General features: G+C 41.3%; 1 protein-coding gene across 1 annotated transcript; it reads left to right on the forward strand.

Annotated features, from left to right (window-relative positions):
• The first annotated feature begins 23,988 nt into the window (after window positions 1–23,988).
• On the forward strand, window positions 23,989–26,190 carry LOC128566699 (ATM interactor-like). Its single transcript, XM_053563669.1, has one exon. It carries the CDS (start codon window positions 24,109–24,111, stop codon window positions 26,188–26,190), a length of 2,082 nt encoding a protein of 693 aa, XP_053419644.1. The 5' UTR covers window positions 23,989–24,108.
• The last annotated feature ends 422 nt before the right edge of the window (window positions 26,191–26,612 follow it).

Raw genomic sequence — 26,612 nt, forward strand, 5'->3', positions numbered from 1 at the left:
ATTTAAATCAAGGTTGCTTTTGGCATCCTCCACTCCCTGCCTCTGCCCTTGTGCCCACATCAAACACAAAATATTCTCTTCTTTCAAGGAGAAATTTGCCAAACTTCTTCATGTCTCCCCTCCAACGTCAATTGTAGAGAAGCCACAAAAAAGAGGGCAAACCACAAAACAAGTAAAGAAAGCTCCACAGAGAGATTGAAAACACCAGGGAGAGGGGAAAATTAAGATTCCCCGCAAAGCTCACCCCAGGCAAGAGCCTTCCTTCACTTACAGGTAAAGCAGGGCTTTAGGAGGGAGTGGAGAAGGCCAGAAGCTGGTATGGAAGCAGCCTCAGAGATTCCATATCTGTAGTTCAAGCAGAAGCTCAAGTAACATTCATTGAGCACCTGCTGGATGCAAAGCTCTCTGTCAGCACCGTGGAGACAGAAGTTAAGGGTGCTGAACACTCCCTTAAAGGCACTTAAAATCCAGTGAAAGAAGTGACAAGTGAAAAAATTAGTGAGGAAAAAGAAGGTGAAGGCATGTTTCTAAAGAAGGACAGACTAACTCAGCTGGGGAGGTGACAGGGTGAGTTATGGCTTCATACAGGAGTAACATTTAGGAAGAGTTCGGAATAATAAATAAAGGTTTTCCCACTGGCTAAGAAAGAAAGTTTATTGCAGGTCCGCACATGTGCAACCAGAAAGCTTTCAGAAGCACGAGTGACATATAATAGTTCATCTGGAACTATCACCCCAGTGGAATGTGAAAGATGCATTTGGGAGTGTGAGAGCAAACCGGGGCAGGGAGTGTGGTTACAAAGCTGATTTCATAAATGCAGGCAACGTAGGATAGAAATCTGAACTAACTAAGGCAGAGGCAGAGGACTTGGCTTCAAGATACATTTAGGAGACAAGATGGAAGGAAATTTATGATCAAGAGGTTACAGTGGAAGAGAAACTGAAACTGCCCTGTGGACATTGTCTATCTTCCCATAATACCAAACTGCCTATTTCCTACATCACTATCTTCATCTCTGCACTATCCCTCCACCAGGGCCCAAGACAGGGACTTGGGAGACATGCTTCTTCGCTCATCCTCATTCTAACATTCAATGTCTCAGCAAAACTTGTGAACACTACTGCTGCTTATTTCTTAAATATATTTATTCCAATTGGCTTGAAAGTACTTTCACCGGAGCCTTGTGTTCCTAGAGAACGGGGATAATTAGGAAATCCCTCCTCTGTGCTCTAGAAAGTGGTTTATTGCAAAGAATTGCTTCCCCATATGACTTAGACAAGACACATGGAGGCCCCCACCAACGACAAGGGTAGACACAGACCCTCCAATTCCCATTCTTTGCCTCATAAACCTTTAGATCAACTGTGGATACCCACTGATCACTCACAATAAATCCATTAATCTCACTTGATCAAACTTAGCTTTCTTTCCTGCTCCCAAGACTCTCAATTTTGACCCACTCTCAACCTGAGCAGCGCGGGGCTCCTCCTAAAGGCCCTCCTGACGTCAGGGCAAAACAGTCTCTGACGTGATGCTGGTCATCCCACCGCCACCAGTTCTTTCCAGCCTTGCTCCCTTCTCCCTATACAGGAAAAGCCTGGTTCTGCCTAATCTTACACACACTTAAAGACCTCACAGTCAGAGTGTTCTCCCTGTTGCAATAATCCTTTGCAATGAGTTCCCTCCTTTCCTCACTTGATAAACATTTGCTAAACAGGTGGAGACAGAAGAATGAGAGGATGGAGAAGGAAAATGCCATTCAGAGGGAAAGGAACAATTTCCCTGAGAGGAAATGACCACAGGCATAGGAGGAGAACCGGAAGTCACGGCACATGAGAGTTTGAAGGAGGAGGAGGTGGTGTCCAACAGTGTCCAGTGACAGGAGGCCGAGTGAGATAAGAAGTGAAAGTCAAAGGTGAATAAGCTAAGAGCTCATCGGGGGGCCTGGTGAAAGTGTTCCAGTGGGGTGGCATGGGACGAAAGCCCCAGGGGAACTGGGCCAACAACTGAATGGAGGAGTAAATAATGGATGGGAGAAAGTGATCAAACAGAGATTGATCTACCAAATGGCGTGGACAGCAAGGGCAGCAGAGAGAGAGAATAGTGGCTGGAAGACAAAGCTTTATCCATCCCCTACACAACCGCATGCGAGACTGCCCTGGACATCCCCAGGATAGACCATGATTTGGTGTCAAACATGTCAAAGTGCTTATTTCAGGCATTTCTACCTGTGAGGAAGATGTCTACATTTCAGCTGAGATCTTCATTATGTGGCCCCCAATTCACACCACATGACCTGAGACAACAGAGACTGTACCCTGATGGTAAAGATGGAGAGAAATAAATCCGCCATTCAGAGGAAGACCTCAAAAAAACCATGCCTTGACTTTGGGTGCTTGATAAAAAGGGGGGAAAGAATTTGAGAATTCCACTGAGAATTCGGAAAAAATGAACAAACAAAAGTTGCCATAGCTGTGTGACTTAAACCATAATAACTAAGAGCACAAAAGCAAACTCGAGTTTATTTTCTGTTGGTCCCAGGTTGTCAGTATCTGCAAGTCACCAGCTGACATAAATGCAAAGTTATGCTGAAGAAATACAACATCAATGAATTTTCAACCTAATTCCACGGATGACACTCTGAGGAAAAAAAACAGCTCAGAATCAAAACTTAGAAAACACACATGAAAATAACACATCATGGTGAGGCAAAGACAAAAATAGGAGAATTAGACCAATAAAGCCTTCAGCATTTTCAATTAACAGATGCAGAATATAAAATAGCCATGATTTGCATTTCCTCAACGGCGAATAATCATGAGCACCTATTCATGTACTTCTTGGCCAACTATATATATATATATCTTCTTAAGAGACATGTCTATTAAAAACCTTTTCCCATTTTTTTTATTAAATCATAGCTGTGTACATGAATGCCATCATGGGGTACAATGTACTGGTTTTATACACAATGTGAAATATTTTCATCACACTGGTTAACATAGCCTTCACGGAATTTTCTAAGTTATTGTGTTAAGACATTTATATTCTACACCTAGTAAATTTCACATGTACCCTTGTAAAATGCACCGTAGGTGTGATCCCACCAATTACTCTCCCTCCATCCATCCTCCCCCCTTATTTCTCTTTTTATTGTTGAGTTCCAATTGTCTTCTCTATATATTCTGGATTCTAGACTTTTATGAGATATATGATTTGTAAATATTGTCTCCAAGTCTGCAGGTTGTCTTTTCACATTCTTTCACTTAATAAACAAAAGTTTTTAATTGTGATGAAGTGCAACTTAACCTATTTTTCTTTTGCTGCTTGTGCTTTTGGCACCATATTTAAGAAACCACTGTTGAATCAAAGATCATAAGGATTTACATCTACATTAGTTTCTAAGAGTTTTGTAACTTTAGCTCTTACATTTAGATTTTTGATTTATTTTGAATTAATTTTTGTATAGGGAATTAAGGAGGAGTTTAACTTCCTTCTTTTGAATGTGTTTTCCAGTTAACCTGAAATCATTTATAAAAGAGACTATTCTTTCCTCCAGTGACTGTTCCCAGTATTCTTATCAAAAACCAATTGACCATAAATGTATAGGCTTATTTCTCAATTCTCAATTCTATTCCATTGACCAATATGTCTATTCTTACAGCAGTCTAACACTATTTTGATTACTGTAGATTTGAAGTAATTCTTGAAATCAGTAAGTGTAGTTTCTACAACTTCGTTTCTTTTTTTAAAGATTGTTTTGGCTATTCATGGGTCTCTTTCATTTTCATACAAATTTGAGGATTAGCATATTCATTTCTACCAAAATTAAAAAAACTACTGAGATTCTGATAGAAACTGCACTGAATCTGTGGATCAATTTGGGAACAATTGCCATCTTCACAATATTAAGTCTTCCACTACATGAACAAATGTTGTCTTTCCATTTCTTTTGGTCTTTAAATTCTTTCAACACTTTTTCCAGGTACAAACTTGCACTTCCTTGGTTGTATTCATTCCTAAGTACTTTATTCTTTTTGGTGCCATGGGTATTATAAGTGGAATTGTCTTCTTAATTTCATTTTCAGATTGTTCATTAGTAGTGTGTAGAAATACAACTGATTTTGGTAAAACATGTGTTCTTTAAAAAGAAAAAAAGGAGGTTGAAAATAGGAGAAACAAAATACTAAAAGTTTAACTAAACAAGAATCTTCCAGTTGCAGCTATGATGTTCAAAGAGCTTAAGAAGCTATAACTCCCATCCTTACAAAAAGAAGCTGAGCAAACTTAAAAATCAATATTGTTCGACTGGACTAAGAGAACTCAGATTGCAGTTCAAACCAATGTCTCCAAATTAGGAGAGACAATTACATCCAGGGAGAAAACAACTGAGATCTGGTTATCCAGGGGAGAATCACCCAAAACCATAAATTTGCAGGAATACTTAAATAGTAATCATGACAAGTTTCAAGGGGTTAGGTGTAGACCAGCATGGGAATGAGATACTCCCGCATCCCTGCAGTCTCAGGGTACCCACAGACAGTCTTGGGCTTTACTTCAAAGAATCTGATGAGGTTCTGACAGTGAGGATCCCACAAACATTCATTTGATACTTTGTCAAGGGGAAGGGAAAAGTAGTTATTGTGAAATATGCCCAGAGCCTTCTCCTTAGCAAACATCTCCTCTTCAGGGGAAAGGGGACTTAACCACAGCACAATTCTGACACCTACCCCAGATGGAGTAAGGGATCAATCCTCAGATCAGCCCACTCTAGCCTCCCTGTCTCACCTAATAAGGGTTAAGGAAAAATATGGTCAACAAGGTCAAAGCTTCAGAGACATAGATCAAGGTGCTGCCGCCAGGAAAAGAGATGTAAGCCATCACGTCCTGGGCTATTCTTTGATGGGAGACGTTTTATTACTGTTTCTATCTCATTACTTTTTACTGGTTTATTCAGGTTTTGCATTTCTTCCTGGTTCAATCTTGATAGGTTGCATGTGTCTAGGAATTCATCCACTTCTTCTAGGTTTTCCAATTTCTTAGCATATAGTTGCTCATAGAAGTCTCTAGTGATCCTCTGGCTTTCTGTAGTATCAGTTGTAAGGTCTCCTTTGTCATCTCTGATTTTTCCATATCTATCTCAACTTTGTAAGCACCAAGGGAACAGGACCTTGTGTTATGTGATGTTGCTTTGAACCTGATCGCCACCTTTCCCCCAAACCCTATATGACCTCTACCTTTTCCTTTGCATGTCTATCTTATGATTCTCAGGCTGTGGTTTTCCACACTGACACTGCAATGGGCCAATGCCTCTGATTTTGTCAGACTATAAGTCACATAGGAAAGTTTCTAAGGTACTGGTGCATAGGCATTCATTTTATTATTTGTTTAATCTATACATAAATACATTTTTACATTCTTAAATTGAGGTATATTTGTTGTATCAGTAAACTATGTTATCTTTATTTACTAAAAGGAGTCAAGACTAGAATAAGCATCTCTCTAAAGTACATATTCAATTACATTGTGACACATTAAACATTTCTAATGATTTCATACTTCTTTCTTAACTCATGAAATGTCTGACACTCCCAAAGAGCAAAGCCTTCTTTCTTTGCTGACATAGTCTGGCTGTGAGTGGCCAAATCAAACAGTTCAGTTCAGCTACAAGGATAACGATATCTTCAAATGGGGGGGGGGGTTTCTCTCCTCCAAAAGCAGGTGATGAGGCTGGGGGAACCTGGGCCTATCACTTCCTGCCTGTTCCATCATATCCTGGCCAGATGTTTCTGCCAGATTTGATAAGGCTTCCATTTTTCTTTCTGTCTCATATTTCTTCACTAGTCATTACACCCACCTGTCTACTTTTTGAGAAAAAAAATTCCTATCATTAAGAACTTAGACACTGCGTACTTATTAGACACAAAGGTGTCTCAAAGACAAATTAGGCACATTAAGTTTTTTCTTCTGTGACTAGTTTATTGAGTCTATGTGAGCTGTAGTGACAACACAATAGGGCAATCTTTTAAATTAATCACTGATTTGCTGAACATCTGTTGACTTTTACTCAGAATTAATCATTTGATGTCCTAGTATAGTTTATGATCTTTCTTCACATTTTCATCAGAACTTGTTGACATGTTTCAATAAGTGAATTTCAAGGGCTTTACTTCCCTCATGAAATAAAAAGCTATTCTCATTCAAGAAATAATTAATAAACTTTAGTAAATGTTTTAACATTTTGATTTTTTATGAGAACCTTCTATGGGTCCTTGCTCTCTGGCTGGGGTTACTTAGAAACCCTATTTAGAAAGTAGTGTAATGTGTCTAGGGTTTGTTGTTTTTTTTTTTTAGTAATCAATGATTAATATGACATCAATGATGATGATGATGATATAATATCTAATATTTTCTTCATGTTTACTATGTGCTGGCTGACTTAAATAACTTTATTATCTCATTTAATTTTTATACAATCCCTGAAGAATTAGTATCCTTAACCTCTACCTTAGGGTAAGGAAACTCAGTTGGGCCCTGATGCCCAGATATATAGTCAAACAGTATTCTGGATGTTTCTGTGAGAGTTTTGAGATGAGATAAACATTTAAATTGGTAGACTGGGCAAAGCCAACTGCCCTACATAATGTGACTGGGCCTCATCCAATCCACTGAAGGCCTGTATAGAATAAAAAGGCCTGTATAGAATAAAAGGCTGATCTACTCCAAATGAAAGAGCACTGTCCTGTCTGCCAGCCTTTAGGACTGCAGCGCGCCGGGTCTTCCTGGGTCTCCAGGTTGGCACCCCGCTGCACAGACTTTGGAATTGCCAGCCTACATACTCTCGTGAGTCAATTCTTTATAGGAAATCTCTTTCTCTCTATATATGTGCCCTACTGCTTGTTTCTCTGGAGAGCCCTGACAGATACAGCCACTCTGGGTCTAGTTAGAACCACAAGGATAGCAGCACATGACACTCCAAGTCACATGGCAGCACTGGGGATCCAGGGCCTCAGCAGCTGGAGGGAAGGGAGGCAGGAGGTAGCACTCCGGGGTGCCAGTGAGAAACTGGAGAACTAACATAGTACCCTGTTTCCCCAAAAATAAGACACTGTCTTATATTAAGGTGTGCTCCCAAAGATGTGCTAGGTCTTATTTTCAGGGACCTCTTATCTTTCCTGTGAGTAGGTCTTATTTTTGGAGGATGTCTTATTTTGGGGGAAACAGGGTAGGTGAACAATCCTGATGTTGTGAATGGATCTGGCCAGCAAGAAGCTCTCCAAGGGTATCTGCTCCAGCTGGAGGACTGAGCCTCCTGTTCACTTCCTTTGGTCAGAACTGGCTCATCTCAGACTATAGGCAGGACACCTGTGACTTGAGCCAGGAAGGTAAAGAAGGTCAGCAACTGGCCTCTGGTAGGGGTGGATGGGGCAAATGTTATTATTTGACATTTTGGAGGAGAAAAGTTTTTAAAACTTATTGCATCAAGAAAATACCAACCCTGGAAATGACTTTGTCCTCCTCCCTCCTGGGCACAGGAAGTAAATGAAGACCTTCACCTCCACCATATTCCAAGCCCCCAGCAGGACACAGAGCTGATTTTGGGAGAAACTAAATCACATTTTGCATCCAAATTATTTTAGTTATTATTTTTAATCCACAGAAATGTCCATGACAGTGAAAGTCTCCATTTATCCCCTCAGTCTTTCCCATCTGAACCTGACACCCAACCCCCAAAACTTCAGAAGTATTAACAAAAATAACTCTTCTAATTTGGATGTGACATAAGTTCTATGTCCATGAACAAAGATACAAATATTTTCATGTTGTAAATATTAATACTTCAAAAGACCATCTGGAGGATGTATCCTCACTCTGAAAATCACAATTGCTGATAACTGCATCATGCATAATTACCACATTTTATGAATAATCTTTTATTTACCCACCACATTTTGGTGGTTGGTTTAATTATTGTTTCCTAATAACAGATAAGAAAAGCCATCTATAGAGGATCTGACTGATTTTTCAAGCCTGGGTATAAGTCTCCGACTCTGTAATTTATCCTCTGACCCTTCCCATCACACTATGCTGCCCTTACCCTGAAAGGATGTCTCTTCCAAAGAAACAGAGGCCAGGCTACTGTGCCCACCACAAGCCTACTGTCCAGCAGGTGGCTCTTTACTATGGATTAAGCCACCACCACCCGTAACTTGGTACACATTGTTTTGGAGGTCTCTCAAGAAAATACTAGCAAAGCCCTCTGGTTTGGTTAAGACCTAAATGTGATGTAAAAGCCATGGAAGTATGTGTGGAGAATCAAAAAGAAGTGTACACTATTCCATCTGTGGCACATTCATTTGTAGATTATACTTTTCAGGTCTAGTGTGTCATCCCTCTTTAATGTCCATAGAAATCACAATGTCACAAACAATGTGAAATTCTGAGCCTGCCATGGAACTATGACTCTTGTGGCTTGTCAAAAGAAATCAGCCAAATCCAGCAGAACTTCCAAGGAAAGCTTGCATTTTTCAACCAGTTGTTTTCACTTTCATATCAACTGCAACAAACATGATGTTATGGGGTAACGGTTACTTTTACTTGTATTCCTTAAGGAGGCCCCGTTTATCTATCTTCATCATTTTGGTATAAGACAAATGACTCCATTTAAGAGTCTCTATTTAAGAGTCTCTTTCCATTATACATAACAAATTGTAATACTCGTCATTTTTGCCATGCCCCATACCATAAAATCTGTTGTATTTTTCCATGGTTTTCATCTTTCCTTCCTACTTTATAACTAAGATGAACTTTTATTTTTTTTAGAACTATCATTGGGGCTATGTAAGTAGCACAACTCAAAATTCCATACCTTTGTATAAGAAAAAAAAGGCAAAGATAGAGACAGGAAAGTTCCCTTCCCACTAAGGTGAGTTGGCTCAGAGTGAGGGAAAGAGATCACTGATTCACAAGATACATTATAAGATCCAACCTCAGAGGTGCCAGGAAATTCTAGGAGTCATTGGCCAATGAAAATCAAACAGTTCACTTTCCCCACTCACAAAAATTGATTCAAGATGGATAAAGGACTTAAATTTAAGGCATGAAACAATAAAAATCCTCCAAGAAAGCATAGGAAAAACACTGGAAGATATTGGCCTGGGGAAAGACTTCATGAAGAAGACTGCCATGGCAATTGCAACAACAGCAAAAATAAACAAATGGGACTTCATTAAACTGAAAAGCTTCTGTACAGCTAAGGACACAATAACCAAAGCAAAGAGACAACCTACACAATGGGAAAGGATATTTGCATATTTTCAATCAGACAAAAGCTTGATAACTAGGATCTATAGAGAACTCAAATTAATCCACATGAAAAAAGCCAACAATCCCATATATCAATGAGCAAGAGACATGAATAGAACTTTCTCTAAAGATGACAGACGAATGGCTAACAAACACATGAAAAAATGTTCATCATCTCTATATATTAGAGAAATGCAAATCAAAACAACCCTGAGATTTCATCTAACCCCAGTGAGAATGGCCCACATCACAAAATCTCAAAACTGCAGATGCTGGCGTGGATGTGGAGAGAAGGGAACACTTTTACACTGCTGGTGGGACTGCAAACTAGTACAACCTTTCTGGAAGGAAGTATGGAGAAACCTCAAAGCACTCAACCTAGACCTCCCATTTGATCCTGCAATCCCATTACTGGGCATCTACCCAGAAGGGAAAAAATCCTTTTACCATAAGGACACTTGTACTAGACTGTTTATTGCAGCTCAATTTACAATCGCCAAAATGTGGAAACAGCCTAAATGCCCACCAACCCAGGAATGGATTTACAAGCTGTGGTATATGTATACCATGGAATACTATTCAGCTATTAAAAAAAAAATGGAGACTTTACATCCTTGGTATTAACCTGGATGGACGTGGAAGACATTATTCTTAGTAAAGCATCAGAAGAATGGAAAAGCATGAATCCTATGTATTCAATTTTGATATGAGGACAATTAATTACAATTAAGGTTATGTGGGGGAGGAAAAGCAGAAAGAGGGACGGAGGGAGGGGGGTGGGGCCTTGGTGTGTGTCACACTTTATGGGGGCAAGACACGATTGCAAGAGGGACTTTACCTAACAATTGCAATCAGTGTAACCTGGCTTATTGTACCCTCAATGAATCCCCAACAATAAAAAAAAAAAAGAAAATCAAACAGTTCAGAACCCCAGCTTTTATGACAGCTGGATATAATTTGTCCGTGATGCACTCTCAAGGGTACAGCTATTCATATCTCAGTTAGTTTGAAAATGTTACTTACATCAGATTTTTGCTTTATCAGGGACAATGTTGGCACCAGAAATGGACCATAGGCAGAAAAGATACCCCACAGCTTTTAATGACTGATAACCACAACGAATTGATTCTGAGATAAGAACCTTTGTCTTTTCACAGCCATTGTGAATCCTGGGTTAGTTGTCATTTCTGCCATAGAGTAAATTAAGAGATTAGGTTACAGAAATCCCTGCTTCCACCTTGGGTGCCCTCTCTTGCATTTGCCTATTGTGAGGAAAGCCAGCCACCCTTTGGAGAAGGCATGTGACAAGAAACTGAGAGACATCTTTAGCCAATAGCCAGGAAGAAATAGGACCTCAGGTCAACAGCTTTAAGAAGCTGGATCTGCCAAGAGCCCCAAGAATGAGCTTGGAAGCAGGCTCACCCTCAGTCAAGCCTTCAGGTGACACTGCAGCCCCAGCTGACATCTAGATTACAGCATTTTTGTTTTTTGTTTTTTTTATTTATTTTTATTAAATCATAGCTGTGTACATTAGTATGATCATGGGGCACCATACACTCGCTTCATAGATCGTTTGACACATTTTCATCACACTAGTTAACATAGCTTTCGTAGCATTTTCTTAGTTATTTTGCTAAGACCTTTACATTCCACATTTACTAGGATTCACATATACCCTTGTAAGATTACAGCATTTTTGAAGGCTAAGAGGATTAAAGGCACCAAGCTAAACTGCTTTCAAATTCCTGACTTACAGAAATTGTGAGATCATGAATGTTACTTTAAGGCACTAAGTTTTATTTATTTATTTATTTTTATTTCAGGTTAATGTGAGGGTACAAACTACTAGGCGACAATGTTTGCATTTATTAGGTAAAGTCTCTCTTATAATTGTGTCTCGCACCCTGGAGGTTTGCCAAATACCCTTACATTGTGCCCATTAAATGGGAACACACCCATCTCCCCACCCCATCTTCCCTCATTCCCCCTCCCCCCAACTTGAATTGAATTGAGGTTTTCTCTTTTGTGGGCCTGTATTAGCTCATCTGCTGGCTTCATATTAGTATTGAGTACATTGGACCCTTGCTTTTCCATTCTTGTGATACTTTACCAAGAAGAATGCGTTTCAAATGGCACTAAGTTTTAGAGTAACTTTTTATCCTAATACACACCATTCCTGTCTTCCCCCTCTCCCAGCCCTGACCTAGTTCCAGCTCTCAGAATGGCCCAGTACTACTGTGTCCTTCATGAAGACCAAAGACCACAGATACTTTCATTGCACAGCAGACTACTTACTGAACACATCCTGTCACTTGTAGACTCAGGGTAATTCCTGAGCTAATTCCTGGACTCAATCCAGCCTTCAGGACAGATGGAACCACATAGCAGGTGCCTGGACTCCTTAGGTCCTCCTATTCCTTATCTTACAATTAGGAAGAGTTCAATCTTAAAGCCATCTTCTTTGATCCTAGGCATTTCTAAGGCAGATGGATGGCTAATTATCTTACAAGATCGGTCCACAGAGTTTGAGATTCAATTCCCAGCAGGTTTTTAAGGCTTTTTTTGCAACGATGAATTATTAGTCGAGAAGCTTGTACATTTCTATGGTTACTCTGGTAAATACAAAACCAATAAAGATAATATTGTCTCTGCTCAGGAGTTGATGCTTTTTAAAAAGATAAATAAATAAACCCAACATCATCCAAACTGAGAGAAAACAGTGAATGGCAATGACAACACCTCAGGAAAAGCATAAACTGGAAGATGCAGGTGTTTACACTACATGGGACTTTAAGTGTTGGCGGGTTTCATGCTGCAGACCAGACCGACTTCTATGAACATTACATCTTGTCCTCCTACAAGAACAGTTCTCCAAGTGTATCAAAGTGTTTCTGCATCCATTAACGCCTCATTCTGAAAAGCCTATGACAGAGGGAAAAACTGAAATCTCCTCTCCCCCTGAACTTAGCCTATTTAGTTAGAGAACAGAAAACAAGAGAACGTGCTTTGTGAGAAAGAACAAGAAATAGCTTTTATACTCATATTAAGAACAGAATTACACAGAGCAGAACGAGATCTCATTTAGGGAAATGAGTGTCTTTTACTTAATGATCATAATTCTAAATGCTACATCAGGTCCCATACCCCATGCAAGGGCCAGACCTGGAGTCATTGAGAGCCCTCAACAAGTGTGAGAAGACAGCTACTCTAAAAATGGTATAAAACAGAATTTCCCCGGCTTTGCACTGCGTTCCCCTGGGATAACTAAGGCAGCTTTGTCCGCAACACAGAACCAGTATGATTATGTGACATTTATCAGATACAATGTGTTTGTGCATTGTGAGAACACAGAGGGCGACTGAGCAAGCTGAGCGACACTCAGCCTGACTCCTAGACCTCATGTCCAGTGGGCAGAGCAAAGCTGAGACATCACCATGAAGACACGTGTCCTTTTCTAAGACGGGCACAGGTGAGCCACTCATCTCAAACAATGTTTTGTGGGGTCTGAGATCAGAAAGAGGCAGTGACAGAACAGAATCCAAACCTCAGAACATTCCCAAGTTCCATCCTTTGGAAAAGGAAGGGAAAGAAGTTGTCACTGCAACACCCCATGAGATTTCTGTGTCTACAGAGTGGAGCAGAGCCGCCAAGGTGGTCTTCAGCATTCCGCTACTGCAGTGTTTTCAACCTTTTTTATTTCACAACTACTTGAACCTTCATGACACACTTAAATTATGTTGATCAAAAGAAAAATAAGTCAAAAGCACAATATACTCACTGCGCTATGAACTTCTCTTGAAAATAATTTAACTGATGATTTTTTTTTTTTTTTTTGTAGAGACAGAGTCTCACTCTATGGCCCTCGGTAGAGTGCCGTGGCGTCACACAGCTCACAGCAACCTCCAACTCCTGGGCTTAGGCGATTCTCTTGCCTCAGCCTCCCGAGTAGCTGGGACTACAGGCGCCCGCCACAACGCCCGGCTATTAACTGATGATTTTTTTTAAGTTTTTCACAGCACACCTAGGATCCTCTCATGGCACACCAGTGGGCCATGCACCCTCCTGGGGTTTGCTGCTCCTCTTAGAGCTTGGTGGTCTCTACTTTCCCATCTCAAACACATCCCCGCCCCACATTCACACACACAGCAGTCCCAAAGCTACAGATCCTTGACTCTTTCAACTCAAACCCAATCAAAATTAAACATGCCCATAGCATAGCTAATGACACGAAAGCATCAGGGCATCACCCTTTACTTCTCACTTCTACAAGGCAGCGTGAAGTGCATGAATCACTGCCTCCAAATCCCAACTGCCCAATCATTTCACAATTTATATACAATTAATCTCTAAGTAGTTCTCTGAGGCAGGAAGGAGCAGTGGCTTAGGCACTCAATAAACCTACCCTCCCACCCCTTTTTCTTGTATTTATGTATCCCTTTGCACACTGAATCAAAAGACAGCCACATTCCTCACTGTGTGAACTTGAACAAGGCACTTCTGAGATCAATATCTTCATCTGTAAAATGTGAATAATAATGTGCCTCTCTCAAAGAGCTCTTCTAGAATTAAATGAGTTAATGCACATGAAATGCTGGGTACTTCCTGGCACGTGCCAAGAGCTCAGTAAGTGACTCACCATTGACAGTTTCACAAGTCTTTGACCTTGATAGAGCATGAATATAAACGTCAATAGAACTACGAAAATAATCTCTCTGGATGCAGGAAATATCAGTCTTTGTAGTTTATGAGCAGTCAAATATCAAAGGAACACCAGTCATCATGGGTTGGAGGTACCTTGAATAAATTATGAAAGGCTATGATGACAGACTCATAAGTTAAATATGATCATTTTGAGAGTAAATTCGCACAATGGAGTTAATAACTTTTTACAGCCTTTTTAATAAACATAGAAAATTGGGAGACAGTCAAAACAATTGAGGTCCTAGACCCCAACCCCTAGTCCAGCCATTGTGCCTTATCGGATCATGTCTCAGGGTTTACTGCATGAAATCAGATTCCTCTTTAGTTTCCTCTGCTGAAAATGAAGAATTCTTTCACCTATTAAAGGGGAAGTTCTTGTCCAAGACTTTTTCTTTACTTAATGGATTTTCTGATGCTGCTATTGTTTTAACCACTCTACACAGTACAGGCCATCAAACAAGATAATCAAAAAAAAGAAACCAACATTGTTATAGGAAGAGAAATGTAAAGGCACAAATGTTCTGCATGTAAGGTCACCAGCGGGAAGTGAGCTGAGTCCTGGTGTTCCTTGCCTTGTTAATACATCCAGCAGACAGGGGAGCACCTTAGTGCAGTCACCCCAGTACTTCTGGGTTAGGGTTGTTCTAGCCAGCTGACCCAACCTCTTCCTATTCTCTAGTCCCTGGAGGGATGTGATAAGAGGAGAGTCAGACAGTCTTCAGTGAGGATTCAGCACCCAGAAATTACTTATTTGACCTCCCCCTTAATCCAGAGAGAGGAGGTACCAGATCAAAGAGGAGGGTGGATGAAAGAACCACCATAGTCCAACACACATGCATAGATTTTTGCAGACCCTCAAATAGGAAAGAGTGGAGCATAAAGAACCCTCAAAATGCCATCCAGGATTTAGTTCAATGAAGTCAAGGCTGGGTCCCCTCAAAGCCTTTAAAATCTTTACATGATGAGGAAAAGAAAAATCAGGAAAGTGTGCCACCATCTAAGGAAGAGGCAGGGACGTGATGGGCAAGAAAGAATCATTCCATTGGATTGATCTGGCCTGGAGTCTGCTTGCCCAACAGCCCAAAGGCACAGGTGTTGATGCCACAGAGAAGATAAGCTGAAGAACCCAATGCACGTGTGGCAGGCAGGAGTGCAGAACACAGCCTCCTTGCTCTGAGTGTTGGGCTGGGCACCCTCTGGACAGCCTCAGACACCACAGGTGGGTGGGATGGAAGGCCCTGGGAGCAGGGATACAAAACCAGCAGTCCACTACTGGAACTGAGCTCTGAAGGCATCTTCTGCCTCCCAACTACACTTCCAGCCTGGCAAACCCCAGAAAAACACTCTTCACTCTGAGAGTGCACCGGGATGTGGCCCTGAACAGCACGGTGTGTGAACACTTTTGTGCAGATACTTTAGTTTTCTTCCCTGTACCCACAACACCACTTCTCAGAACTGACCCTCATTTCACTCCTCTAGGGCTATGAATCTCAGCCAGAGACCAGCATCAGGGTCCCCTGAGGAGTTGTTCCAATCTACAGAAATCCACTTCCCACCCCAGACCCACGAGATCATAAGAACTGGCAGTTGGGCCGAGCCATCTGAGTTTAACAAACCCTGCAAATGACTCTAATATTCCTTAAAAGTTTGAGAACCACCACAGTAGAGCAATAGTTTACACCTGAAGCATGGTGTCTGGGTCCTATCTCAGGTCTGCCAATGGGAGTTGTAAAAAACTACCTACCCTGTTTCCTCGAAAATAAGACAGTGTCTTATTTTAAGGTGTGCTCCCAAAGATGCGCTAGGTCTTAATTTCAGGGGACGTCTTATCTTTCCTGTAAGTAGGTCTTATTTTGGGGGAAACAGGGTAGATGTGTTCAGTATGTGGCCACCTTGACAACCTCTACCTTTAAAAGTCTATATTATCGGGCTCCCCATTGATGAACCCTCTGAAACTTCACCAAAATTGGGTGTATGTGCCTATGTGTATTTTTCAGGAAATTATCCATAACCTTCATCAAATTCTTAAATGGGTCTGTTATTCCCAAAGTGGATAATAACATGAGAACTTAAGAAAGAGTACATTTCCTCTTATATACTTAATAACTGGGAAACTTCATGGGGAAAGTGGTTCAAAGATTAGTGAGGGTTGGAGATGCTGAAGAAATGTGAATTAACTTTTTCCTATTAATAACAATGGGTTCCGGGTATTCCATCATTAGAATTTATTCAACACCCAGAGAAGAGACTACTGCACTGGGGATCTATTTTTCCCATTTGATCTCCAAGCAACACTGTATGCTGAGCCAGGGAGGTAGTATGATCTTATTCCTAGATAAGGAGTTAAGTGACTTAGTCAAGGTCACACAAGTCTTAGTAAAACAAGAACTTGAAGGAAGATCTTCATTAGTGTTAGGTCTTAACTATGGAAGACTGAATACAAATGGCCAGACCATGGAAAGATAGGACTGTGACCCACAACGACAGCAGCCTGCCTGGGAAACCAATGCTCTAGCTACAATAACCAGCCCAGGAAGCCAGCCTGCTGGCTGGGAACAATCCCAGAAGTTAAATAATAGCTTCTGTAATAAAAGACCCAGAATGTCCAGGACTTTATTAATAACTGATGGTTTCCCTAATTCCTGTGCCTTTTCTAACTTGGGACCAACCAGAGTGAGCCAAATGTGCCCCCCCAAACAAGTCATGTGAGCTGCCCTGTCCTACTTAGCCACCCCTGGCTTCCTCAGGCCAGCAGCCTCCAATCAGGGCACACTTGAGGCCATCCCTTTTGTCCACTGTGATGCTCTTCTACCCCCTCACCCCCTACCTTTGATCCTCTGCCAAATGCAAGGGATGGTGGCTGACTCCCTGGGATGGTAGGATGATACCTTCTTGAGTTAGCCCAGGGCAGGGTTTTCTCTAGAGAAATTTCTACAGACTCTACTAGTTAGTAGGTGAGTCAATGCAATAGGCAGATCCATGAAATAGGTCCTCATTTCAACATAGCTTCCGCACTCAGAATCTAAATCAAATTTGGGATGAATATCTTAAGTGACACCTCCCTCCCCCTGACCCGGGTCATGCCTAATTCTGATCTTCACATTTGGATCTGGCTCTAGAGTCCTGCATTGGTGATTTGTTAACTACGCATAGGGCTTTTTTTTTTTTTTGCAGTTTCTGGCCAGGGCTGTGTCTGAACCCCCACTCCGGTATATGGGGCTGGTGCCCTACCCCTTTCAGCCACAGGCGCCGCCTGCATAGGGCTTTTTTTTTTCCTTACCTCTTCAGAGCATTTTTTACTATCATATCTTCTTATTAAGTATGAGGTAGGTGAGGAAACCACCTACAGAGAGCTTGCATGGCTTGTGTAAGGTCATGTGAACATGGTCTCCACTCTTCAACATGGCTGTCTGTTATCCCAGAATGGGGAATGCAAGGACATTGCTGTCATCACATGCCAACCCGCAGTCATAGGGCCCTGCTGACCGAAGGTGAGGCATTCTCTGTCCTCGCAGCCGCCTTATATTGTCCCCAGGGATCCTGAAACAAGTTTCCTACACTGCCTCTTAATGACACAGTGGGGTTGGAGAAGGATAGTGCTGAGTCACTTCCAGCCAAAGGAAAGTACTATTTATAGCAATCTACAGAGACCAACTTTGGTGTTAACTGAAATGACTTCCATCTGGCACAGGATAAGTACAAGGCTAACTGTCACCAGAGCCCTTTAAAACAGCTCATTAAGTAGATACAGATTGCTAATTGCCTCCACCCAGTTTTCCCATCTCTCTGCCCTGGACAGGATCTGGTTCTTTAGCCACTCCTCGATGGACTGAATCGATACAACCTCAGAAGGCTCTTCTTCCAACAATATTGCTCATTTGGGGCCAAGGTTGAGTGTTGGGGGTAGGTGCAGTAACTCCATCAGTGCATGGTCTCCATAGGTTTCCTTTCTATCATTTTACCCTCCCCTCTCCTTCCTGCCATTCAGCCTTTTGTGCTTCTTCCTCTCCTGGGTGCATAACCCTCCACTGTGCTCGCCGAGTCTTTCATTTTTCCGTACACCGAATTTTTGATTACCTCCTGGAAGGTAGGACTTCTTTCTTGTACTTGAGCTTCATGGTAAAGTTCCAGTTGAGATTTATGCCTCACAGCCTGGTTAAAACTGAACAGGAATAGATGTTCCTTGAAAGTTACTGTTACTCCGGTGATTTCTAATTATGTACTGTTTTGCATTTTTACCTTTTTACTTTTATGTGATTTGAGGGGGGGTTTAAATTTTTTTATTTCAGAATAATCTAAAGGTATATACATTTTTGGTTACATAATCTGGTATCATACACTTTAAGTGTGCCCTTCACCGGGAATATGTACACTGCTCTGCGTAGGTGTGAATTTATCTGTATATCCAGAGAGACCAGAAGCCAGGACTCCACCAAAGCTTTCATCTCTGTCACAGCTCTGTTACCACTGACCAAGACAGTGCCCCCCAAATATGATTGAATCAAATTCTTCATCTTTTTCTTATATAGCACACTCAGTTCCCAGTGTATGGAAAATAAATCCACTTTTTTTTTTCAAAGGTTCAAGTAAAATCTCTCATGATACATGTCAATTTTCATACTAGGCTTGTTTTTAGATAGAAGAGTAAACAGTAAGTTTACATTTTTCTCTTACACTTAACTCTTACTAATGAATATCATCAAAAATTTTTGTCTTTGAAATTTGGTATACACTAAAGAGTGCCCTTCTAAAAAAAGGAAGTGATCATTGAACTCAGATTTTACCTTAGCAATGGGATAGATTGATGTTTGAGGCCTCAGAAATGCCAGCGTGAACAATGTGCAGGTGTATAGGTGTATGGCACACTTCCTGGGTGAAGGACATAGCTTCAACTTAGACTTTGCTTTATGTGGCCTAATTATATATATACTCATACTAATCAGAAATTTAAAAAATCAAGATAAAGTGTTGAATGGGGGTAACATGAAATATATAGGACACTACATATGGAATAACATTAATATTATTTATTTTATAACACACATATGAATCCCTGTATAATTATAGATGCATGGAAAATGACTTTTAAGTTTTTTCTCTCTTTCTAAAATTTTACTATAACCCTAAACTACATTTTATAAGAAAAAAATACTAACAAAAAAGTTACCAACCTCTCAATATACTTTTTAAGACTACATTGTTGTATATTTTATACACATGCCCAACATGAGGTGTCCCCAGATTGGGATGACTGCTCTTACCTACATCCTGTGGACCTTGCTCCTAGACCAGGGTTGACCAACTTTTTCTATAAAGGGATAGATGGTAAATATTTCACATTACGCAGACTAGTCTCTATTGTGACTATACAAATCTCCTGTTACCGTTAAAAACAGCATGGAAATGAATGGGTATAATTAGGGTCCAAAAACCTTTTTTACAAAAACAACTGGCTGGCTAGATTTGGCCCATGGATCAGAATTTGCCAAACTGAGATCTAAACAGGTATTGTAGCTCGTAGCTACATGTGGCTATTTAAATTTAAATTCAGCAAAACTAAGATAAATTTAACATTCACTTCCTTAGTTGCACTAGGTGTATCTCAATTTCTCATCACAAATAGAGATCATGTCCATTATCACAGAACAGATAAGCTCATCTCTCAAGATCTTCAAAGTACAGTAAAATCTTAGGATAAGAGTTGAGGGGAGGGGAGCATTTTATTCCCTAAACTACTAAGTCCTAGTCATTTTTGACACTTACTCAATATGAATGATTCATAATAGCATCAAGTAGTGTGAAAATTTCATCTGTTGCTCAAAATTGCCAGGGTGTTGTTTTAAACAACATTTTAATTTCCATCAGAGAAGAGGTGTTAAAAAGCTTGTGGAAATTTTATTTAGAAGACTCAAGAAGGAAAATCAGAACTATCTATACATAAAGATTATGGAGTTGTCCTCTATCTTTTTTTGAAATACTTTATGAAACTGAAGTCCAAAATACTGTCATTTTAAATAGACCCAAAATGATGATAGAGGAAGCAAACAGGTAAAATAGGAAGATATTGAACATACCATATATAGGAAATGTATAATTTAAAACTACCATCTTCTTTCAGAAGGTTTTGAAAGGGGTTTTGTCTAATTATTACTTCCTATGATATGTCACACTTCTACCCCAAGAGTTTGTTTTCGTTTTCTTAGATCCCAACCTTTTTGGCCCCAGGGACCAGTTTCATGTAAGACAATTTTTCCACAGACCAAGGAGGAACAGGTGGATAATGGTTTGGGAATGATTCAAGCACATTACATCTCTACCTCAGATAATCAGGCATTAGATTCTCAGGAGGAGGAAACCTAGATCCCTTATATGCACAGTTTACAATCAAGTTTGTGCTCCTATGAGAAGTGAATGCTGCCACTTACCTGATAGGAGGCAGCACTTGGGGGGTGATGTGAGTGATGAGGAGCAGCTGTAAATACAGATGAAGCTTCACTTACTCCCTGCCGCCCACTTCCCACTGTGGGGACAGTTCCTAGCAGGCCACACACCGGTGCCAGTCTGCAACCCAGGGATTGGGGACCCCAGTCTTAAGAGTTTAGGAGTTAGGGGTAGACACAGTTCGGGACAGAGATGCCTCCTTCTTAAAAAAAAAAAAAAAAAAGAGGACTACAAGCATCACCAAATGATGACAAGTTTCCAAAACTAAACAGGACATGAAGAATGAGAGGAAAGACTTTAAGAGAAAATAACACCATAGCATTTCATTTCATCAGATTTGCACAAGCTTGCATCTTTCCCGTGTACTTCTCAGTGGTCTAGGCAGACGCACTATTGCCCACCTGCAATTCCCTTCAGTACAGAGGGACAAAGCACATTCCTGAAAAACAGAGGGAGGGAACCATTGGCTGAGAAGAGCAGCTCAGAGTCACGCACTCAGCCAGCAGCAAAGAAAGTTGATGTCCTTCATAGCCTATTGGAAAGTGGGTAAAGAGCAGCCGGCCATAGAAGCCACAATAAACATTTGTCCTCAAAAAATTACAACTGTCAGCTACAATGGGGAATCAAGAGTCTGAGAGTGAGGCTTCACTTATTGAGTTTGAAGCCCATACCGTGACAGGAGACCAGGCAGAAATGTGTGCAGTTAAACTTGGCACAGAAGGAGGACAACGGCTGCATTCCAAACTGCATAATTTTATAATTAAAGAGCAGGGGTGGCCAAAATAAATAGAACGACATTAATCAAGTCTTAAAAATGCCAGTATATAAATCCGTCTCTCTCATTGCAACGAAGCTTTGACAGCTTTCAGAGGGCATCATCTTGTGCAAATGACACACTCTAACTGCTAACAGCTTGGGTGTCACCAGGCAGATGTGGCTCCAGCTGGAACCCTAGCCCTACCTGCGGTAGCCACTGCCGAATGTGGCTGTGATCACTTCTCTATGCACCAGTCAGCACAGAGAATGACTTTGATTCTCTGACTCAGTTTCCCTTTATAAAAATGTTCAGAGCAGCACCTGTGGCTCAGTGGGTAGGGTGCCAGCCCCATATACCAAGGGTGGCAGGTTCAAACCCAGCCTTCACCAAACTGCAACCAAAAAAATAGCTGGTCGTTGTGGTGGGCACCTGTAGTTCCAGCTACTTGGGAGGCTGAGGCAACAGAATTGCCTAAGCCCAGGAGTTGGAGGTTGCTGTGAGCTGTGTGATGCCATGGCACTGTACTGTGGGTGATAAAGTGAGACTCTGTCTCTTAAAAAAAAAAAAAAATAGTTCACACTGGAGCCTCCTCACGGGAACTTTATGAGATTTATTGTGGTTTCTAGAGACATACTTTGAAGATAAAGGTAGTTAATTTTGTATGAGTAAATACAAATGAATTGTGCTTTTTAAAGCAGCACTTCTCCAACTTTTTAAAGTATGTCCGCCTAGACCACTGGGAAATACACAGGAAAGATAAAAGCTTGTGCAAATCTGATGAACAAGTGGGAAATGCTGTAGTGCTATTTTCTCTTAAAGTAGCATCACCTGGAGATCCCTTGAAAATTCTGATTCAGGATGCCTGGGTGAGGGCCAAGATGCTGCCTTCCTGACCAGCTCCCAAGTCATGAGGATGATGCTGGGCCATAGACCACACTTTGAGCAGTGAAGCTAATAGTATATTAATCCTTCGCAGACAAAGAATGATCTTTGGGCATGGAGTTGACAAATGCAGAATTATACAATGTTAGCATGACACAGAACCCAAGACAGTCTCCAGATTTAACTCTCTAATTTTTGAGAATGTTTAAGAGACTCGTACCCAGTCACACCACAGAGTAGTGGCAGCCACAATAACACACATCGCAAGTCCTACACAGTAGGAAAAACACAACACTGTGATGGAAATGGAGAGAAAGGAAGGAAGAGAAAAGAGAAAGGAATGATTATTTCTCACACATCTGCCTTAGTTAGACAAAAAGCATGGTCCATGATACCCAGAACCATTCCTAAGAGCTGTAGGGCTAATGAGGTTCCAACAGAATTCATCAAAGCACAAAGACTTATCATTCACATCCACACTTTCCTTGTAATCAACACTATCGCATTCCGGAAAACCAAGGGAGGTGGTGTGGAGCCCATCCTTGCTGTCTAGTAAAAGTCTTATTTCTATGCTAGACTTTATTTAGCATCTGCTTTGTACCTGATACATTGCCAGCTTCTTTATGTACAGTATTGCATTCAATTCTCACAACACGTCTATAGAATGGATAGAATTACTCCCATTTTCTAGATGAAAAGGCTGAATTGAAAATGACAGAGTACCATGTTCATGATAATTCAGCTAGTCAGTGGCTCAGTGGAGGCTCAGAGTCCTGGCTACCTACTGCAACCTCTAACTATCTCTTTGTTTTCAAGCCTGAACTCATCTCAGGCCCAAAGCTTAAGTCACATGTAAGGAGACTTCAAATTTACGTATGTTCTGCTCTTTTGAGCTAGGGTCATTTCTAAAAGGAACTTCCTGTCCCATATTTCATCAGCTTTTGGATCTAGGATTTTTAAAACATAAGGAACAGCCCAACTCTACCTTTTAAACACTCAGCCCATAAATGGATTAGGATACTCTATTGTTTAGACAGTGTGTGCACAATGTGTGATTATTTTTATTGACCCCACATGTCTCCTTGTTTCTTAAATCCTTGTAATCCTCCAGATATACATTTGGAGCACCATTTTCACTGAGTGTCCAAGAAAAACTGTTACGGGTATTCAAATACCCCGTGTCCTGATTTTCCATCTGGTTGATCTGTCAGTTTTTGAGAAAAGAGCAGTAAAGTCTCTAAGAATATAGATTTTCAATTCATTATAATGAAAATCATACGTAGCTTTATGATTCTTCTCTTTTCTTGGTCTGTTTTTTACTAATATATTGCATCTTTTCCTTTTTCCTTCTTAAGCTTTCATCCTTAAGTTATATTTTGTTATTTAACATTATTATTCCTGTTTTCTTTTTGTTAATGATTGCTAGGTGCATAATTTTCTTTCTCTTTATTTTCAACCTTTCTGCATCATTTGGTTTTATATTTGCTTGATGTAAATAGCTCAAAACTGGATTTTTAACTCAACCTGAGAGTCAAGCCGTTCAGGTGGCCCATGATTCCTGGCATGCTGTTCCTTTCCGGTTCCCTTCTGTTCCTTCCGCTGTTCTGTTTTGGTTTGCTATTGATTATGGATGCTTGTTACTTTTTTTCTCCCTGTTTCTTGTTAACCAAGTTTTGTTTATTCCATATGTCTCTTTGAATTACTTGGATATTACATCTATTATTTCTATTCAGTAAATGAATTTTTAATATGCATACTTAAACATATTTTCCAAGGCTTCAAATTAATTTGGTTGTTCAATAAATATTCAATGCCTGCCGGACGGCGGCGGCGCCTCGGGCCCATGGGAGCCCCCAGGACCCCGGCTGAGGGGCAGCCGGTCGCGGCCCGCAGCCCCGGTGCCGCCGGCCCGGGAGCTGATCCAGCCGTCGGTGAGCGAGCTGTCCCGGTCCGTGCGGACCAACATCCTGTGCACCGTGCGTGGGTGCGGCAAGATCCTGCCCAATAGCCCGGCGCTCAACATGCACCTGGTCAAGAGCCACCGCCTGCAGGACGGCATAGTAAATCCAACCATAAGAAAAGATTTGAAAACTGTGCCGAAATTCTACTGTTGCCCAATTAAAGGATGCCGCAGAGGCCCTGACAGACCATTTTCTCAATTTTCTCTTGTAAAACAGCACTTTATGAAGATGCACGCTGAGAAGCAGCATAAGTGTAGTAAGTGCAGCAACTCCTACGGCACCAAGTGGGACTTGAAGAGGCACGCTGAGGACTGCACCAAGAGCTTCCAGTGCGCGTGTGGCTGTCCCTACGCTAGCAGGACTGCACTGCAGTCCCACATCTACCGAACTGGCCGTGAGATCCCGGCAGAACACAGGGACCCACCCAGTAAGAAAAGGAAAATGCAAAACTGCCTGCAAAACCAGAAGTTGTCCAATAAGACCATTGAATCGCTGAGCAATGAACCAGTCCCTAAACTAGACACCCAAGAACTAGAAGCTTCAGAAACAAAGCTAGTAGCTCCTTTTGAAGATTCTTGTGCCTCAAATGAGAGGAAGCAGACACTTACAGCACCTCCAAGATATCCTCAAAAGTTGCTTTTACCAAAGCCCAAAGTGGCTTTGGTTAAACTACCCGTGATGCAGTTTTCTCCTGTGCCTGTCTTTGTGCCTACAGCCGACTCCTCGGCCCAGCCTGTGGTGTTAGGTGTCGATCAGGGCTCTGCGACAGGGGCTGTGCACTTAGTGCCCTTGTCAGTAGGGACCCTGATCCTCGGCCTAGATTCAGAGGCTTACTCTCTTAAGGAGAGCCTACCTCTTTCCAAAATTGAGCCAGTTAGTACAGGTGTTCAAGTGAACTTGGGTAAAAGTCCATCTAATTCTTTACAAGAATTGGGGAACACATGTCAAAAGAACAGCATTTCTTCAATCAATGTACAGACAGATACGTCTTATGCCTCACAAAACTTTATACCTTCTACGCAGTGGGCTAGCCCTGATTCCTCTGTGTCATCTTGTTCCCAGACTGACTTGTCTTTTGATTCTCAAGTGTCTCTTCCCATAAGTGTTCACACTCAGACATTTTTGCCCAGCTCTAAGGTAACTTCATCCATTGCTGCTCAGACCGATGCATTTATAGACACTTGTTTCCAGCCAGGTGGGGTCTCCAGAGAAACTCAAACTAGTGGGATGCAGAGTCGGGCAGATGACCACATACAGATGGACCAAGCTGGAATGTGCGGAGACATTTTTGAGAGTGTTCATTCATCGTACAGTGTTGCTACAGACAATATCATAAGCAGTACGTTAGCAGAGACTGTAACCCATGGTTCGTTGCCTCAGAATGATCCTAAGACTTTAAATCAAGATGTTGAGAAATCTGCACCAATTATAAACTTAAGTGCACAGAATAGTATGCTTACTTCACAGAACATGACCAATAATCAGACCCAAACCATGGATCTATTAAGTGATTTAGAAAACATCTTGTCAAGTAATCTGCCTGGTCAGACATTGGATAATTGTAGCCTTTTGTCGGACACGAATCCTGGATCTGACACCCAGCTCCCATCTGGCCCAGTTCAGAATCCCGGAATAGATTTTGACATTGAAGAGTTCTTTTCAGCCTCAAATATCCAGACGCAAACTGAAGAGAGTGAACTTAGCACCATAAACACTGAACCAGTCTTGGAATCTCTGGACATAGAGACCCAAACTGACTTCTTACTCGCAGACACCTCTGCTGCGTCCTATGGATGTAGGGGAAATTCCAACTTCTTAGGCCTTGAGATGTTGGACACACAGACACAGACAGACTTAAACTTCTTTTTAGACAGTAGCCCTCATCTGCCTCTGGGAAATATTCTGAAGCACTCCAGCTTTTCCATGAGTACTGACTCATCGGACACCGAGACCCAAACCGAAGGAATTTGCACTGCTAAAAACATACGCGCTCTGGAAAGTAAGGTTCAGTTGAACAGCACAGAGACACAGACCATGAGTTCTGGTTTTGAAACCCTGGGGAGCTTGTTCTTCACCAGCAATGAAACTCAAACAGCAATGGATGACTTTCTTGTGGCTGATTTGGCCTGGAACACGATGTAATCTCAGTTCAGCTCTGTAGAAACCCAGACCTGTGCCGAACTACACGGAGTCTCCAACTTCTAAAAGTGGAGTCCATGTATGGGGTGGCACTGACCATTTCCTCTGGATTTGGAACACGGGGAATGGGGACAACAGTATTAGTATTGTTGAATGTAGTCGAAGATGCTGTTGCTTAGCTTCTTTGCAGTTCTTTGCCTTTTGTACTCGTAAACATGAAATTGGTGTGTAAATGTGAGTGTATTATAAAGTGTAAGATGTTGATCTCAAAAAAAAAAAAAAAAAATTCAATGCCTGCCTACCCTCTGTGAGGTACTGTCCTAGGAGCAGGGATTCTGGAGAGTAGAAAACAGGCAATCGCCTCATGGAATCTTCATGCTGGCAGGAGAAGCAAGGTGTTAAGGACAGCAAAGCCATCTACAGGT

This window comes from Nycticebus coucang, chromosome 15, assembly GCF_027406575.1.
Source record: "Nycticebus coucang isolate mNycCou1 chromosome 15, mNycCou1.pri, whole genome shotgun sequence".
Lineage (NCBI taxonomy): Eukaryota > Metazoa > Chordata > Mammalia > Primates > Lorisidae > Nycticebus > Nycticebus coucang.